Consider the following 17,193-nt stretch of genomic DNA (forward strand, 5'->3'; position numbering starts at 1 on the left):
TCAAGTTGTTTGAGGATCTGTACACCATGGTGTGGTTAGGTTTTGCTCGATTGGCTTGGTCCATCTGTGTATTTGCGTTTCCGAGGCATGCATGTTGTTGGATATTTGTTAGTGGTGGTTGTAGTGTTTTACTGAATCTTCTGTCTGGCTATGGTGATTCTGTTGTCATTCTGGATGACTAGTATTGCGTCAGGATGACAAGTGATGCTTCAGGGTGGCAGCCTGAAGGCTCGCCTGTGGTGGGGGCGGGCAGAAGGACTAAGGTTTTTTTGGTAGGTTATTGGATTGTTCGGTAGGTATAGCCTTGGATCTGGGCTGGTAGTGTCTAGAGTGGGAGGCTAGAGTCTGCCCGTGGCAGGGGCAGACGGAAAGTGATTAGTGTTTATGTTGATGGTCTTGGAGAACAATAGGCGGAGTTCTGGAATTGCATAGCTGTTGGGATTTTATGTAGAACATCCACGGTATTTTGGACCGGGTGTGATGCTTGTTGGTGTTTTGGTGATTACATGCTTTGTGAAGTACTTGTTCGTGAATGTGCTCGGTAAGAAGGGAGATGTGTTGTGAAGTGCTTGTTAAGTCTGCTGTGGTTTGTCATGTGATTTATGATGTCACCAGAGTGCCTGTGGAATGTTGATGTACGAGTGGGAGAATGCTGTGGTGAGTTTTCTATGTTGAATCAGTTGGGTCGTCCCTACCTGGGTGATGGGTGATGGGTGCCGGTGTTACATATGTCTTACACCTGATATCTTGTCTTGTAACCTGTAACTTAAGAACCTGAAGTAAACTTAAGAAGTAAGCAAGCGTGGACAGTACTTTATTACAGAACATTAAACCACTGTCACCAGCCATTAAATGTAGTGAGGGTAGCATAACATTTTTTGCACGAATAAGTAGGAAAATGGGCTACTAAGTAACCCCACCCAGCACTTGCACATACATAGGGTGTACTGGACCTACATAGGAAAAACAGCTAAGTAAAGTAAATTTCACTTTACTGCTCTTGGGAACAATAGTTCACCCAAGAGAAGGTATTTCAACCTTATGAGAAATCCAAAGGACTTCTCTGTGACACTGGACTGAATGTGCCGTGTGTCAAATAAAAGTAGATGCCTATGGAGTTTGTCAGAATCCAAAAACAAAGAAAACACATAGGGTTAAAATTAGAAAAGTCCTAAAGTCCAGCAAAAGAGCTGGGGGTCTCAAAGGTGGGAGGAGTTTAGCATTGAAATTCTCCCTCAGTGACCAATGAGGGAGAAGAGAAAACTAGGAGAGCATGTTCCAACAACCCACAGGCGTTCCGAATCCATACAACTATTTGACACCCTTCTCATTCACCCATAGTTCACGAGTTTAAGCTACAATTAATGCCAGCGGTTGGATGGATGGGAAAACTCGAGTTTTATTTTTAAAACTATGTTTATTTTCATTACCATCTATTGTGGCATTTTTAAGAACTATTTTCTCCATTTTAAACATGCCATATTACTATTCCAATGCACAAGGGCTTAATAGTGCTGGTTTCCACTTACTTCTTGTATAACTTTTTGGCATGGATGAATCTGTCCATTCTCGACCACTGGATTAGTATGCCTGGAAAAAATAAGGGAGAAAGCAAAATGTGAATATTTCTCATTCGTTAAAACAGATTCCTGCTTAGCCCACCAGACTCCCAATGGCACCCAAGCGTTTCTCTATAACCAGTACATACTGGGGAGCTTGCAAGAGGTTTTGGAGTGCGCTGATGCAGTAACATGAACTGAAACAGCTAAGGCTACTCTCCAGCTGCAGTGAGGCCTGCACTTTATCACATAATTAAAAGACAATACCCAAGTACTGTTAAGATGGATTTCTAAACTCTGGCCGGGTGGACAAAGTTTAGGAGGTCACGCTAGTTATAGTCAACAGGGGCAACTCTGGGAGCTGTATCCAAACACATCAAGGTAGCATGGAGAGTGGTCAAGGTTGAGTCTCGGGAGTAGAGGGTGGGGTAGGGGGCCACAAGGAGTCCAATAGTGAAGTAGGCAAGGATTACACTGAGACAGTAAGTATACAAATACAGCATTTATTATTAGCCAAAGAGCACATTATAAAAATTAAGAGCTGGTAATATCACACAATACTAATAAAACATACATACAGTCACTGTTGGTCAATGCAAAGTATACCATTCACACTCCGACCCCCAAAATACCTGAAAGGGAAGCTAAGTAATTACAATTGCACCAACAGTCCATAGGAATAGCAACCCTAACTTGTAAGGTCCAACCATAAGTTGACTGGAGACTTGTGCCCAAAAGTTAACAAAGATCTCAGATAGTTTTAGAAGTTGGGAAAAAGTTAGAAAGAGGGTCCTGTGGCGGTAAAGATAGATCGAGAAGAAAGTCAAAGGAGTTAACTGGTCAGAGTTGTAACACCGTTTGATCCAGTAGCCGATGGCCAGGAGCTGCGGGTGCAAGCAACGTTAAGGTCGAGGCCAAGAGCAGAACGCATCCCTTTCCAGTTGATGAGTTCAGCAGGCACCAATGGAGGACTCTTCTGAACACTTTACCAGAAGCCGGCCCCAACGATTGTCAACATGCACGGCGACACCAGGCGTCACAGTTGACTGTCTTCTATCTCAGTACCCGCTGATGTTGGGATGCCGTAATCTTGCAGGAAGGCAACTTGCAGGACAAGCTGATGACCCCTGAAGTTCCGAGTCAAAACACGGAACGGCAACTCTAACACAGTAGCCAAACTGGAGTTGGTCAGCCCACTGCATGGCCCAGTGACACCTCCAAAGACTCCAAACTGCAGGGTCATGAGAAGACATTGAGAGTGGTTGTTCCCACCAGTACAAAGGGTCGAAGAACCAACAAGGGTCTTCTGAAGTCAGCAGCCAGACAGGGCTCCACTGGGACGGCAGCAAGATTTGGTTGCCAGGCCTCGCTTCAGGATCGGACCATGGGTCTTCCTTCGTCTGCACAGCTACACAGGATAATTGATGCCTTTTCAGATCTGGTGGAATGACTGCAGGACTCCTCTTATTATCTCAAGTTCAGTTGAGCGCAGCAACTCAAGTCCTACACTAGAAAGATCTGCGCCGCCCCTCCTCCCCAAAAAGTGGAACAGTGGTCCAATCAGGGACTATTGTGGGCTAAACTCATGCATACACTCCAGACACACCAGTTTGTGGTCCGGAACCAGACAGTCCCAGCCCATTTTCTAGCTTCCAACACATGGCCCGCACTAGTCTGCGAAAAGCACTGCATTCCCGGGTAAATGCATGACCATAAAAGGAAATTCCAGGCAAGGCAGGATGAAGGCCAATGAACAAACAAAAAACCTTGTGGCACAGCCATGTTAGGACACTAGCCACAAATGCGGTAAACGTGAGAAAGCAAACTGATAAAGTAAAAACGGTAAAGATTTCACTACTGCTGCCACCAGCTTGTCTTTAAGTACATGTAAAAATAACCATAAATCGTTTGATTGTAAGTCTAGGGTGATACAGAAGTATTCACACTGCACTGGAAGATGCAGTGTGCAATATGAAAAGGTGACCCTGTTAAGAATTGATGCAGTCACACCGTTTGAGACTACACAACACTTATCTGCTTGGTATTAGGTAACACCTTTTGGTTTAGGTCTGTACTACACAGGTTTGTAGTGTGACTGAGCCGATAAGTGTTGTGTAGTCTCACCGAGTGTGACTGCACCAATTCTTTTTTTAAACCAATTTTATTTTCAATTGAGGCAAAGCAGATATAACAAACTGCAGTTTACATTTGAAATATTAATACATTATTAGAACACTGCACCAGAAATGATGGTGATAGTTGCAGGATAATTTCCTCCACTTTCCTTAGACATTTAGATGCTAAACCCTGTTACCCCCCCCTTACCCCGATTTCCTTTTGGTCACAGAGTCCTCAACCTCTCTCCATTTCTACACCTCTGTCTAGCTTGTGGGTCCTTGTCCACTTATGGACACTTAACGAACGAAAGGAGTCCCAGATTGTCAGAAATGTTAGATATTTCCCTGTGTTTAGGGCACAGATATTTTCCATAGCAATGACCCCTCCCCCCCACACCCTCCCATACCTTGACCCACCACCAGGGCATTGTTGGGCCCTCTTTAGACTTCCATCTTTGTGCAAGTGTCATTCTTGCTGCCGTCAGTAGATGAGTTATTAGGGTTACCTTGTTTCCGGATGCCACATGTGTTATGTTATGTTACTTTGCATTTATATAGCGCCTTATGTACCATTGGTATGGTCTCAAGGCGCTGATAGGTTGAACGCCCTCGGGAACCGAAGTTCAAGTCAGTAGAGAGAATAGAGTCATAAGGTGCGTGTGAGCACCGGATGTGTGTGCAACTGGTGTGGCATTCGTGTGATAGCTGCTGCTTAGTGGTAGGTGTGGTGAATGAGAGATCAAGAGTATGTGAGTGTTCTGGCAGGTTGTTATCCGGTCCGAATTCTGGCTGCGTTAGGCCTGAGGAGAACGCCTAGGCTGGAAGGTGTGTAACCAGCAGTGTTTAGTTAGGGTGATGGGGAGTACGAGGCAAATGATGGTATGAAAACAGCTATACCGAATGGTGTCATAGTATCGCTGTGTTCTAGTTGAGTGGTGGTGTTAAGAGGAGAGTACGCATGGAGATGTGATATGGTGGCTTACCTTAAGGTGCTTGAGATTGAGCCTACTCCAATGGTTCCATGTACTCCATCCGTTTCATGTACTCTGAACTGTTCCATGTATTACGACCGATTCAAGCACTCGGAACCGTTCCTTTCAATGCTCTTTCAAACGTCCCATGCACTCCAACAGCCCCATGTAAGTCACGCCATTCTATGCACCCCAATCCGTTCCATGCACTCCAATCCATGCATCCTCAGAAACTGCTCCCAATAAGATTATCTTTGGCGACAGTGGCAGCTCTGTATCTGTTATGTCTTTAATATGCCCCAAGATTTCTTTCCAATACATGTCACCTTCGGACACGACCACCACATGTGGAACAAGTCTCCCCTCCCCCCACATTATCTCCAGCAATCCGGAGGATATGTGGCATCTATTTTGTGTAGGCAGTGGGGGGTCAGATACCACCTATAACAAAGTTTGTATGCTGATTCCTTGATTGCTGTATATTTGGACAGCTGCTTCTTCTGCAATTGTTTGCCCCATGTCCTTTTCCTAATTCTCTGTATATGGGAGCTTATCTGCTGTTTGTGTGTTATCCAGTAGTCAGTATAGCCTAGTTATCTCCTTCGTAGTTGTGCCCTCCTGCATTGTTAGCTCCAATCCGGACGGGGTCCTCACTCCTGCCCTTTTCACCGCTGGATGGGAGATCCATTGTTGGAGTTGCATGTATTTAGAGCTTTGATTTTCCCCTAGTTCACATTTCTGTTTGCCGTCTATAAAGGACATAGGCTCTGTCCTGGTACATATCTCTTAGGGTCAGTGTTTCCGCCCCCCTGAACCACACCCAGAATTGCATCCGAAGGCCTGGTGTAAAGTATGCATTGTGTGTCAGGGGGGAAGCGGGCCCAGACCCTGTCACATTTTCTTTGCTTGCCTTGCCTGTTCCCAGCTGCGCAGTGATGCTTTGGTGGCTTCCAACAGTTTACCCCCTCTCTCGCGGGCAGCTGGCCCCAGGAACAGCAATGTCTTTAGCGGGATTGTAGTGGCTGCTTGTTCCATCCTACACCACCCTTTCAGGGAGTCCTGTTCCGCCCACTTTAGCATTGGCGCCAGGTGGGCCGCCAGTATGCACCTCGCAATGTTCAGGGACTCCCAGGCCCCCTAAGAGCGCAGGGTGCGTCAGGATTAGTCTTTGGATCCTCGGTCTTCTGTTTTGCCAAAAGAAGTTGAATATTGCCTTCTGGAGGTCTCTAGTCGTGGAGAGACATCCACGGGGATCGAACTTACTGTATAAAGCAGGCGGGGCAACAAGGTCATCTTTGTTGCTGCGATTCTCGCAAACCAGGATAACTCCTGGGCAACCCACCTTTGCAAGTAATCGCGGAGTTGCTTCCAAAGCGGCTCAATGTTTGCTTTAAACAAGCCTCCCACTTTCTTCATTATATGGACCTCTAGGTACCCCCATGTATCTTTTACCCCAAATCAGGGGGTATGTTTCTGCCAGGCCCACTATCTCCTCCCTCTTTTCTCTAATATTTAGTGCTTTGGATTTGGAGTAATTTATTGCGAATCCAGATAGGTCTGCAAATTTATGTAGTTTCGCAATAACCCGGGGTAGCGCGTTTTTGGCGTTCACCATGTACAGCATTATGTCGTCCGCATATAGTGCGATCTTGTGTGTGGATCCCTCGCATATCACTCCTTTGATGTTTGGTTCACTCCTAATCTGGACTGCAAATGGTTCCATTGCCATTGCAAAGATCAGCAGGGAGAGGGGGCATCCCTGACGCGTACCTCTCCTAATATTGATCTGTTTCAAGCTTTGGCCATTTATCATAAGGTTCGTGGCTGGGAGACAATAGTTTGCTAATACCATCCTAACGAATGACTCCCCACACCCAAATCCCTCCAGAACCAATTTTAGGTACTCTCAATCTAGGCTGTCAAAGGCACGCCTGGCATCTAGTGCTGCCACTGAGAATTTTTGGTCTGTTCTGGATCCCCAATCAATTACATCTATGGCCCTCCTAACGATTATCTTGAGTAGGTCTCCCCCCTTATAAAACTAGCCTTGTCCTCATGTATGATATTTGGTAAGGTACTCAGTCTGTTTGCGAGTATCTTGGCATAAGGTTTTGCGTCAGTGTTTAGGAGTGCTATAGGACGATCGCTGGCGCATTCCCTGGGATCTTTACCTGGTTTTATGGTAAATATTGTGAGCAATTTCCACATGTCTGCCGAAACTGCCCCTTTTTCTCTAATTACATTGAAGAGGTGGGTGAGAGGGGGCTAACAACTGTGTGCGGAATGCTTTTTAATAGCCGTTTCACAGACCATCTGGGCCAGAGTCTTATTTCTCAGCAGGGATGCTATCGTATTACTGACTTCTTGGGCTGTTATTGGCTCCCCCAGCATGTTCCTATCCTGTTCTGTGAGCTGTGCCAAGGGAGTCATGGACATGGATGATCTCTGGTGGGTTCTGTCTAGGTTTTTCGCTTTCTAGTAGTTGCTCCTGGAATTGCACCATTATTTCTAATGTCCCCTCATCTACGGTACACACATCTCCCCGACTGTTTCAACCTGAAGATATTATTGCGTGCTTTTTGTTTCCATGATTTGGCCGCGGGGAATTTATTTGCCTTCCCCCCGGGTATGTAGTAGAATTGCCTGGTGCTCAGTAGTGTCTGTGCCACTATCTGCTGTATGGTTTTCTAGCCGGTTCTTGCCTTCCATAGTGCCCATTGTGTTTTGGGTGTTTGTCAGGACTTGTGTTGTTCTTCAGCCCCTCAATTATTCCTCAAGTTTATGTGTTGTGAGGGCCCTTTCCCTATAGTATACTGCTTTTTGTGCTATAAATTCTCCCCGTACTACTGCTTTTCCCGCCTATCACACTATTCTCCAGTCGGTCTCCCCATCATCATTCTCCTCAAAGTAGTTTATTGTGGTTTCCATATGTGCCCTTAGTGCAATATCTCTCAGAAGCAGCTCGTTTAGCCTCCACCGGGGACGGCCTCTGTTTCCGCCCTAGTCAAGCTCTATGCCAATTGATACTGGGGCGTGGTCTGAGAGGTATTGCACCTCGATTTCCACTTTTGTAACATGGGGGATTAGGGATGCTGAGACTAGGATCATGTCTATTCTGGAGTAGCCTCGGTGCACTGCCGAGTAATGCGTGTATTCCTTACTTTCTTCCGGGAAAAATCGCCATGTATCGATCACCCCTAAGTCTTTAAAGAATCTGCCCAGTGCTTGTCTGTTTCTCTGATATGCTGCTGTAGGGGGGAGAGTTTGGTCTAGTTTCGGGTGCATCACACAGTTAAAGTCCCCCCTATTATTATCCGGCCTTCGCACCAACCTCCCACTTTCTGTAGCAGCCCAGTGATCTATGTATCCTGTTTTTCGTTAGGGGCATTTAACGCTAGTATTGTGTAGGTTTGGCCCCTAATTGTGCCCTTGATCCCCATGTATCTACCCTTGCTGTCTCTTAACATGTGTTTTTGGAATTCCAGGTCCCGACTGCGTAATATTGCTACTCCTTTTGTCTTTTTGCCACTTGGGGCAAAGAACTGTATGGGGTATGTCTTACTCTTCAACCTCTTTTCGTCCTTCCGGAGGAGTTGAGTTTCCTGCAGAATCGCTATTGCTGCGTGCATCTAATCTACCAAGAATGTGTTTATTGGGGGGGGGGGGGGGGGTTCAGCTCCTGCACATGAAGTGTTATTATTGTCACTTCTTCCATTGCTCCGTGTACTGGGTGGTTGCCCCAGTCCCTCTTCTTGCCTTCCAATGAAGTTGCCCCTCTTTACTATTAATTCGGGACCTCCTTTCTGTCTTGCATCCCTAGGCCATTTTCTCTCATGTGCCTTGCGCATTTTCCCACTCCCACCTCTCCACTCCACGCCCTCTACCCTGTCCATGGGGCCTCCTGTGGCCAGGGTTCCTGAGAATCCTCTCGCCTAACCCCTGCGGGCATTGGGCCCCACACATACCCCCAGTTTTTTGTTATGCCAGGATCTACCCCTATCCTGTAACAGGTTCCAAGATGTAGTGTCCCCTTACCTCTGTGCAGACATTTTTAAGTGAATTTATGCAAACTATGCCTTATGGGTTCCTGCAGATTATGCCGCTATCCTATCTATCTCTACTGTTCCGGACCTTCTTGGCTCTTCTGAGAGCCTGTTAGTTTTGCCTCTTTCCTCTGTCGTCTCCTTCTTTCCGTCAACTATTCCCATGGATTGTCTCGTTTGTTTGGGGGATTACGTTGTAGTCAGGTATCAGTTTGATTTTGGTTGGTTTCCAATTTCACACAGCGAAAGACCCTCCTCACGTGCTGATTGTCTGTTGTTTCCCTTCCCATGGGAAGGTTAGAGCCAGTGGGTAGGCCCATCTGTACGGTACGTGTTTTGCTTGGAGAGCTTTCGTGGCCGGCTGCATTAACCTTCATTTGTGAAGTGTGGTTAACTCTAAATCCTGGAATAGTTGGATACGAGTCCCGATGATTGTAAGATCATTGTGAGTTCTTGCTGCGGGTAGGACGACATCTTTCAGGCCATAAAATGCCATGGCTAGCAGTACATCCCCAAGTCTTGCACCTGGTCCGCTCCCCTTGGGGCCCACTCGATGTATTCTATCAAACTCTATCTGGGTGTCGTTCAGCAGGTTGCTAAAGCATTGCTGTAACTTGTCCTTCAGATCGTGATCCTGCACCGATTCTGCCAGGCCTTTGATTCTAATGTTGGAACGTCGTGAGCGAATTTCTAGATCTTTGGCTTGGAGTTCCAGGTTGTTTGTGGCATTACCCACTTGATCCAGTAAGATGGCCTGTTTTACTTCCTCTGCCACATTTGATAGTCCATTTTTCACTACATCTACTCTTTCTCCTAATTCCGCAACTTCTTTTGTGACTTCTTGCAGGGAGGATTTCAGTTATTCCCTCATTTGTTCCATCTGGGTTTGGAAGGTGTTTGTTAGACTGGCTTCCATGCCCTTGAGGCAGTTCAGGAGCTCCTCCTTGTCAGAGGCCATCATGTTAAGCGGCATACTTTTTGCTGGGGCCTCAAATTCAGGTTGCAGGGAAGGAGATTGGGTGTCCGTCTGCCGCCTTTGTCTCCAGTACTTCTCCTGGCCACTGACCGGGGTTTTTGTTCGTGATGGGCCTGTTCTAGACTTAGTTCCCAGCATCAGGGTTATCCTGACCGGGATTGGAGTAGCAGGGTAGGGCTCGGGAGATGGCATTGTAGATGATTCAGCCAACTGCCCCCTTCGCTCGAGGGTGGGCTTACTACTTTCTCCCATATCTGCTGTCTTCACCCCACCACTGATTCTGAGCATGTTAGCCTTTATTTTGCTTTGTTCAATCTCTCCGAAGCTTGCAGAAATGCAGATTCGCCTATTCGTAGGGTGACCACCTATGCACTCTACCCACCGCCTCCGGAGACTGTTGTAATGCGCAGGGCCTGTAGTTTACAGGCCAGTTCCTGCATGGGTTTTGTTGAACCCTATGTGTTGTGGGTGCTAATCAGCAGGATCCAGATATTAGTTTTGTTTCCTGTGGTTGTTGTTGAGCCTCTAATTCCCCTCCTTCCCTAGGAGCTAATAATGTGGGTGCAGGTTACTGGCACTGGGCAGCACTCAAATCCCGGACTCTACTGCTTATGGTGCTTGCCACTGCTGTTTCTCTTCCCCAGGTAGGCCGGAGGGCTTTTGCACAGTAGCTGAATTCTTTTTGGCCACTGACTATCAGGCCTCCTACTTGATGGCTCTGACTACCGTGCAGGCGCGCCTCCCGCTGGACCCTCTTTCACCCCCTCCCTTCTGGTTCCATCTGGGGACGGCGTGTAGGGGTGCCCGCCCGCAGATTTTATTACCCCCTCCCCTCCCCACCGATGGATCTGCTCCTCTCCTGCCCACCCCGGTATTCCCTCAGGGCTGCGTTTTGTGCTCGGAGCGGGAACCGTGGGGGAACCTGCCGCGTCGGACCCGGGGCTGAACTGACCCCGCCACCGCCCGCTTAAGCCTTTTCATCACCTTTGGACAGGGGTCAGCAGCTTCCCGGTGGGTCCACTTGTGTGCCCACCACAAGGGTGACAGTTCTGGCCACGATTGCGAGGCTGTTTACTTCCTATCGGGCTACGGGTTTCCCTGTTGTCGCTAGCATAAAAAACTAGTGGCAGCTGTTAACGAGAATTCTCAGCAACGTGCTACTTCCCTCCACTTTAGAGACCCCCACCAACTTTGCTGGATTTGGAGGACTTGTTTTTAACCTGAAGAGAGCACGGCCCTTTTTTCCCCACTCAAGTATTTTAATGTGATTTCTGAGCTTTGTGTTTCTTTTGGCTATGGAGCCTGACAAACACCATAGGCATCATCTATTTCATTGTGGCACACAGCACCTTCAGTGCAGTGGCACAGGGAAGTCTTTCAGATTTCCCCAAGGTTTACATATCTTCTCTGGGATAAACTACTGTTTCCCAGAGCAAGGAAGTGAAATTGACTTTACTTACATGTGTAACTTTCTAGACCCAGCACACACTATCTTCCAATAGGGTTCTGGAGGGGGCTACTTCGTATCCCTTTGTCTAAATTCTCATTTAACATTTTAATGTTACCCTTTCCTCGAAGAATGGCTGGCGGCAGCGGTTTACTTTTAACTACCGTAGTGTGCTTTTACCGTGGGCTGCATTCGCAGCTGCAGTAGAGCACCCAAGGTTGCCATTTTTTGTCAAAATGGTCACGGTCTTCTTTTTTCGCCGGTTCTTTGTGGAATGGTCCTTCTAGAGATTGGTTCTCCGCGCCAAACCAGGTTTGGTCCCATTGTTCGCTTTGCCTTTGGCGGGATTCACAAGTGAAGCCCGCCTCTGGCTCCAGGGTGTCTGCTGCAGTCAGGAAGTGAGGTAGGTGCCCGAAACTCCCTGTGCTTAGTCTCGTAGGAGACCCAAATGCACTCTGTAGTGATTGGCCGGCTGACTGTCCGGCAAGGACAGCCACTCTGCTGGGCGACTGACAGATAGGCTGGAATTAATGGGAGAAAACTTAATAAAAGGCGAGGCTTCGCCTTGGAAGGCAGAGTCGACCGCTACTTGGGTATGTGAATGTTTGAAAAACTTAGATGGTTGGGTTAAGGGGTACAGAGTACACACCTTTGAAGGAATGAGAAATCTCTTTTTGATTGAATCTTTTTTTGATGCCTGCTCTCCTGAGCTGAGACAGCACTTGGCTGACTCAAAGAAAATGGATTATAAAAAGCTAGCACAAGCTGCTAACTTACAGGTAGCCGAAAATGCCAAAGACTCCGGGGCACCTCACAAGAAGGAAGAGCGGAGGCAGCACAAGAAAGAGGGTAAAGAGAATTCTAATCCCCACCATCCAAAAGAGGACCACAAACATAGCAATGGTCTGTAGATCAAGTGAAAGGGGATCCCAGATGTAAGGCTAAACCTTCAGGGGTCCACACTGCCTCCCTTAGCTTTCATCCCTGAGGGAGAAGCACAAGTGGCAAGTGCACACTTTCAACTACACGCTGAAGACCCCATTGGAGTTCAAGCCAGTGTATCTTTGGTGTCCCTGGGTCTGTGGGAACAACAGAATGTGGATGTTTATAACTCCATTCCAGATAACACCAAAGAATGTATGGACATTGTTCTTGTAAATGGTCAGGAAACCACTGCCATCAGAGACACTGGGGCAAGCAATACAGTGGTTGATGAAAGGATTTTCAAAACCGGAGGATGTAGCTAAGGCACCCAAAAGGTCCCACTAAACTTAAAGGAGGCCCTATCCAAATGGTTCCTATTCTGCCAGCCCTCATCAAGTGCAATAATATGACTGTTGGAATTCCTGTTACTGTACAATATGAATTGCCCGGGAGAGTCCTGTTGAGAAAGGACTTGAAAACTCTTGGGAGTAGTGTCTAGTACCCCCAGGACTCCCAACAAAAAGAAGCAGGAACAAACATGATGGGCCAGAGAGGCAACCTTGAGAGACTCTCAGTTTGAGGTGAATGAGATTTCCAATACCTCCGGTCCACAGGAAGACCACCCTTCTACTTTCAAGACAAGGAAAGAGAAAGGAGAAATTCAAGATCTCTGGAGAAAAATGTTTGAAACCTAAACCTGTTCTGGGACAGTCCTCTCGAGGATGTTGTTGTCCTATGATCACTCCAGTGACCCCTTTCTCCCCAGCTGATGTGGAGTGGGAGGACCAACCAAATTCTGTGTAATCAGTTACTGGTGAGACAGAGCTGGATTAAAACCTTCCCTGCGTTGGAGATCTGGAACCCAGACACCATCCTGAGCGGCAGACTTTACTTGCAGAAGGTGGACCCTCTAGAGCTGACTTCAGCAGAGGACAAAGTGTCCCTCTCTAGAAGGTCTGCACCAGCAGACAGCATCCCAGGTGGAAGGACAAGAGCCAGGGAAGCATAGGCTTTACTGGGAGGATGGCCTCCTCTACAGTGTACCCAATGAGTCTACCCCAGGGGACTACTGGAGACTGGTAGTACCTCAGGAGGTGAGACCAATGTTCCTACAGTTGGCACATGAGATCCCTCTGGCTGGTGGAGTTTTAAGAGGACCAAGGAGAGGCTATCTCTGTATTTCTACTGGCCAAAGATGGGAGCTGATGTAGCCAAATTCTGTAGGAGCTGCCACACTTGTAAGACTTCTGGCAAGAGTGGAGCCAAGAATGTGGCACCTTTAGTGCCCCTCCCTGTGGTGGGAGTCCCTTTTGAGAGGGTGGGGATTGACATGGTTGGTCCTCTAGACCCACCAATCGCCTCAGGTAACCGATTTATATTGGTTGTGGTAGACCATGCTACCAAGTATCCTGAGGTAATACCTATGAGAACTGTTACTGCCCAGTCAGTGGCTAACGCCCTCATTGGTATTTTTTACCATGGTAGGTTTTCCTAAGGAGGTCCTCTCTGACAGGGGATCAAGTTGTATGTCCCACTACATGCAGACCATGTGGAAAAACTGTGGAGTGACTTAAAAGTTCTCAACAGCCTACCATCCCGAAACCAATAGGTTGGTGGAGAGGTTTACCTGTACTATGAAGAGCACGATAGGTGCTTTAGAGGTACCCCTTAGAAGAAAGTGGGATCTTCTACTGTTATGTCTTATCTTTTGCTTATAGAGAAGTCCCTCAAGCAGGGGTTGGTTTTAGCCCCTTTGGACTTCTTTATGGTCATCCAGTCAGAGGCCTTTTGGCCCTGATCAAGGAAGGGTTGGAAAATGCTTCCTCCCTACAGCCAGTGAGAGTCAATGACTATGTGCTGGGCCTCAGGTAGAGGATGGCACTAATGATTACAGAAGCTTCAGAAAACCTGAAAGCAGGTCAGGCTCTGGTTAAGAATTGGCATGACCAGAAGGCAAACATGGTGGGGTTTACTCCAGACCAGCTTGTATTGGTTATGGTGCCTACAAGGCAGGGAGCTTTACAGGACACGTGGATTGGACACTTCAAGATTGTAGGAAAGCTTGGACAGGTCAACTATTTAGTGGACTTGGTCAATCCCAACGAGGCCTCTAGGGTCTATCACACTAACCAACTGAAGGCTTATGTTTACAGAACTAGGAGCTTTGCTTCTAGCCTCTGTTCAGGACGAGGGCTCTCCCCGATCTTCTCAGAAGAAAACCTTCAGATGAGACAATTGACTGAGTGAAACTCTTCAGATTTGACACTGCAACAACAGGAGGAGTGCAAGGCTCTGTTAAAGCAGTTTGCCACCATGTTTTCACTTACACCAGGCTTCCCCCATGCGGCCAGCTTGATATTCTCACTCGTGACAGTCTCCCTGTCAAAAGCAGGGGTTACAGAATGTCAGATCATGCCAAAACTCACATAAAGGAAGAGGTCACAAAGATGCTTGATCTTGGGGATATTGATCCATCTACAAGTCCATTGGTACTAGTGGCAAGAGTTGAGATTATGTGTGGACTATAGGGCTCTTAATTCAGTCACCACGACTGATGCCCATCCTTTACCCAGGACAGATGAGTTGGTGGACATGCTTGGTTCAGTCAAGTTCATCAGTACATTTGACCTGACCTCAGGCTATTGACAAATAGCTCTGACAGACCATGCCATGGAGAAAACTGCATTCTCCACGCCAGGCGGCTTATACCAGTTTAAGGTTATGTCTTTTGGACTTAAGAATGCACTTGCTACATGTCAGAGGATGGTTAATCAAGTTCTGAATGGGTTAGAGGACTTCATATTTGGATGGCATTGCAGTGTTCAGCCCCACTTGGGAAGAGCATCCTCACCACCTAGGATATGTTTAGCAGGCCCATCTGACCATAAAGTCTAGTAAATGTCAAAGTGGTCAGAGCAAAGTGGTCCACCTTGGACATCAGGTAGGAGGTGGTGCAATTAGGCCATTACCTAGACAAATACAAGCTGCACTCAGCCCCTACTACTCAGACTCAAGTGAGAGCCTTCCTAGGTCTCACTGGATATTACAGGAACTTCATAGATAGCTATGGCTTCTCCCTTAAATGTAATCTCCTCACCCAAAATCCCCAAGAGGTTCAGGTTGAATGAGGAGTGCACCAAGGCCTTTGAATGACTGAAGAAAGCCTTTTGTCAAACATCAGTCTTGAGAGCTCCAGATTGCAACCAATCCTTCATTGTACAGACAGATACTTCTAATACAGGGATCAGTGCAGTTTTGAAGCTACTGGATGAGAAAGACAACAAACACCCCATCTGCTTCATCAGTAATAAACTGAAGGATTGCGAGACAAGGTGGGCAACTATAGAACGTGAATGTTTTGCCATTGTGTGGTCTCTGAAGAACTTCAGGCCATACCTGTACCTGGATCTGACATTCTGTAACCCCTGCTTTTGTCAGCCGAGTCTTGAGGAGTTTGAGAGCTGCGCGTTTCGTGATTGCAGCATTCCACGAGCTACAGTGTTTGACAGTCTGTTGTCCTGCTCTACAGAACAGAGGCAGGCGTGTTGCAGAAAAACCCAGCTGACCTGCGGAGCGGCGCAAAGTCAGCTGAGTCTTGTGGAGTATTTGGGAGGCGCAGGGGAGGCACAAACAAGACAGAACTTTGTTTGGAAACAGACCTTTGTGCACAGAGAATACAAAGCGGTTCGCACTGTGGAAAGACAAACGTGCAGTGCAGGGTCCCCCTGCTTTGAGCGGATTTATTTACATCTATCCCGAAAGACGAGCGAGGAAGAAACAGCTGATATAGGGCCGGAACAGTACCAGTGATGACACGAGACAAACTGAGAATGGTAGCATCAACGGGACCACAAACGAGGTACAGGACAAAGAAACCTCCTCCTCCAGAAGACTCCTCCCCACCCGACCTCTCGTCCCTGCTACAGTCACCTCATTCCCCCTGCAAATTGACGCGATCAGCGACAAAAAACGAAGAAAGAAGAATATGTAGCTTTGCAGGTGAGTGAGCAAGCACAGCAGATATTCATAGAAGCATTTGCAAATAAAATCCAATACGGACTGGATATTGAGACCACAACTCAATGGCAGGCATGATTGATATAGCATGGAGCGACCGGGCTGATAAAGCATTAATGACAACAGCTCTGATAGATATGATGGGCAATAAACAAAAAGAAAAGATAGGGAATCGAGAAACCAACTTAAGAGCATGGAACTACAAATACATTTTGATACCAATCAAAGGAAAGATGTTCACCTTAGCATGGAATAAATAAAACAAACCCTTGGCCAAGTTGGACAAGCATCCCACAATTAAAGATGACAAAATTAACAGGTTCTCCCAAAAACTGGACATCCAAAAAGACACTAGAGCAACAAAAGCCTGCACAGGCAAAAATAAATATACAAATAAATAAAATCAAAAAAGGTACAGCCCCCAAACAAACACTGAATGGTAACAGAAAAATGTGCAACAAAGAAATCAACCGATAACAGCTGATGTAGAGATTTTCTCGATCTTTGACTGCTAAGGATACTAACCGCTCACAGCCAAGGATGGAAAAAACCCAAGAAAGAAACAAGAAAAAGAATGCAAAGAAAGTGAAACCAACAAAGAGGGGCTCGCAAACTTTGAGAAACCCAACTATACCAGTAAAGGCCACCCAACAAAAAATAAAAATAAAGAAGAAATGATTCCTAACAAAGACTTATCAAAACAGAAAACAGAGATAACACAAAGATCGAGACAGGAGACCAACAACGGAAGAACAATACGAACTCCTGAGGAACTTGACATGCACACAAGGAGAACAAAGCATATCAGAGAAATGTATTATCGAACAAGAAACATTATATATTATTGATCAATATGAAGGACATACCATGTATAATGAAGGTTGCAACCTCTCTTGTGAAGATATATCGGACATAGAATTAGAGCTGCCACGGGAATCGGGTAGGCTAAAAAATGAGACATCGTGGCAACCGACCACAAACTACCAAAGGAATGAAAGCTTCCGAAACACAAGGAATGAAAAACTTAGAATCGCAATTCGAACTGAAATAGGAGAAACCAACAGCCCCCAATTAGAGAGGAAAAATAAAAAGAGAAAAACTTTGTCCAAAACACTACCAACCTTCTTAAATCCACGAAG

At 46.7% G+C, this 17,193-nt stretch overlaps 1 protein-coding gene across 3 annotated transcripts in view; it reads right to left on the bottom strand.

Annotated features, from left to right (window-relative positions):
- Positions 1-17,193, bottom strand: part of TNPO3 (transportin 3) — a 1,153,743-nt gene that overhangs the window by 242,078 nt on the left and 894,472 nt on the right. For all 3 annotated transcript variants that reach the window (XM_069629554.1, XM_069629553.1, XM_069629552.1), the window contains exon 15: positions 1,530-1,590. In XM_069629554.1, coding sequence (XP_069485655.1) covers positions 1,530-1,590 — 61 coding nt within the window. The remainder of the gene's footprint in view (positions 1-1,529; positions 1,591-17,193) is intronic.

Source organism: Ambystoma mexicanum, chromosome 12 (genome assembly GCF_040938575.1).
Source record: "Ambystoma mexicanum isolate Mex_15411 chromosome 12, UKY_AmexF1_1, whole genome shotgun sequence".
Classification (NCBI taxonomy): Eukaryota; Metazoa; Chordata; class Amphibia; order Caudata; family Ambystomatidae; genus Ambystoma; species Ambystoma mexicanum.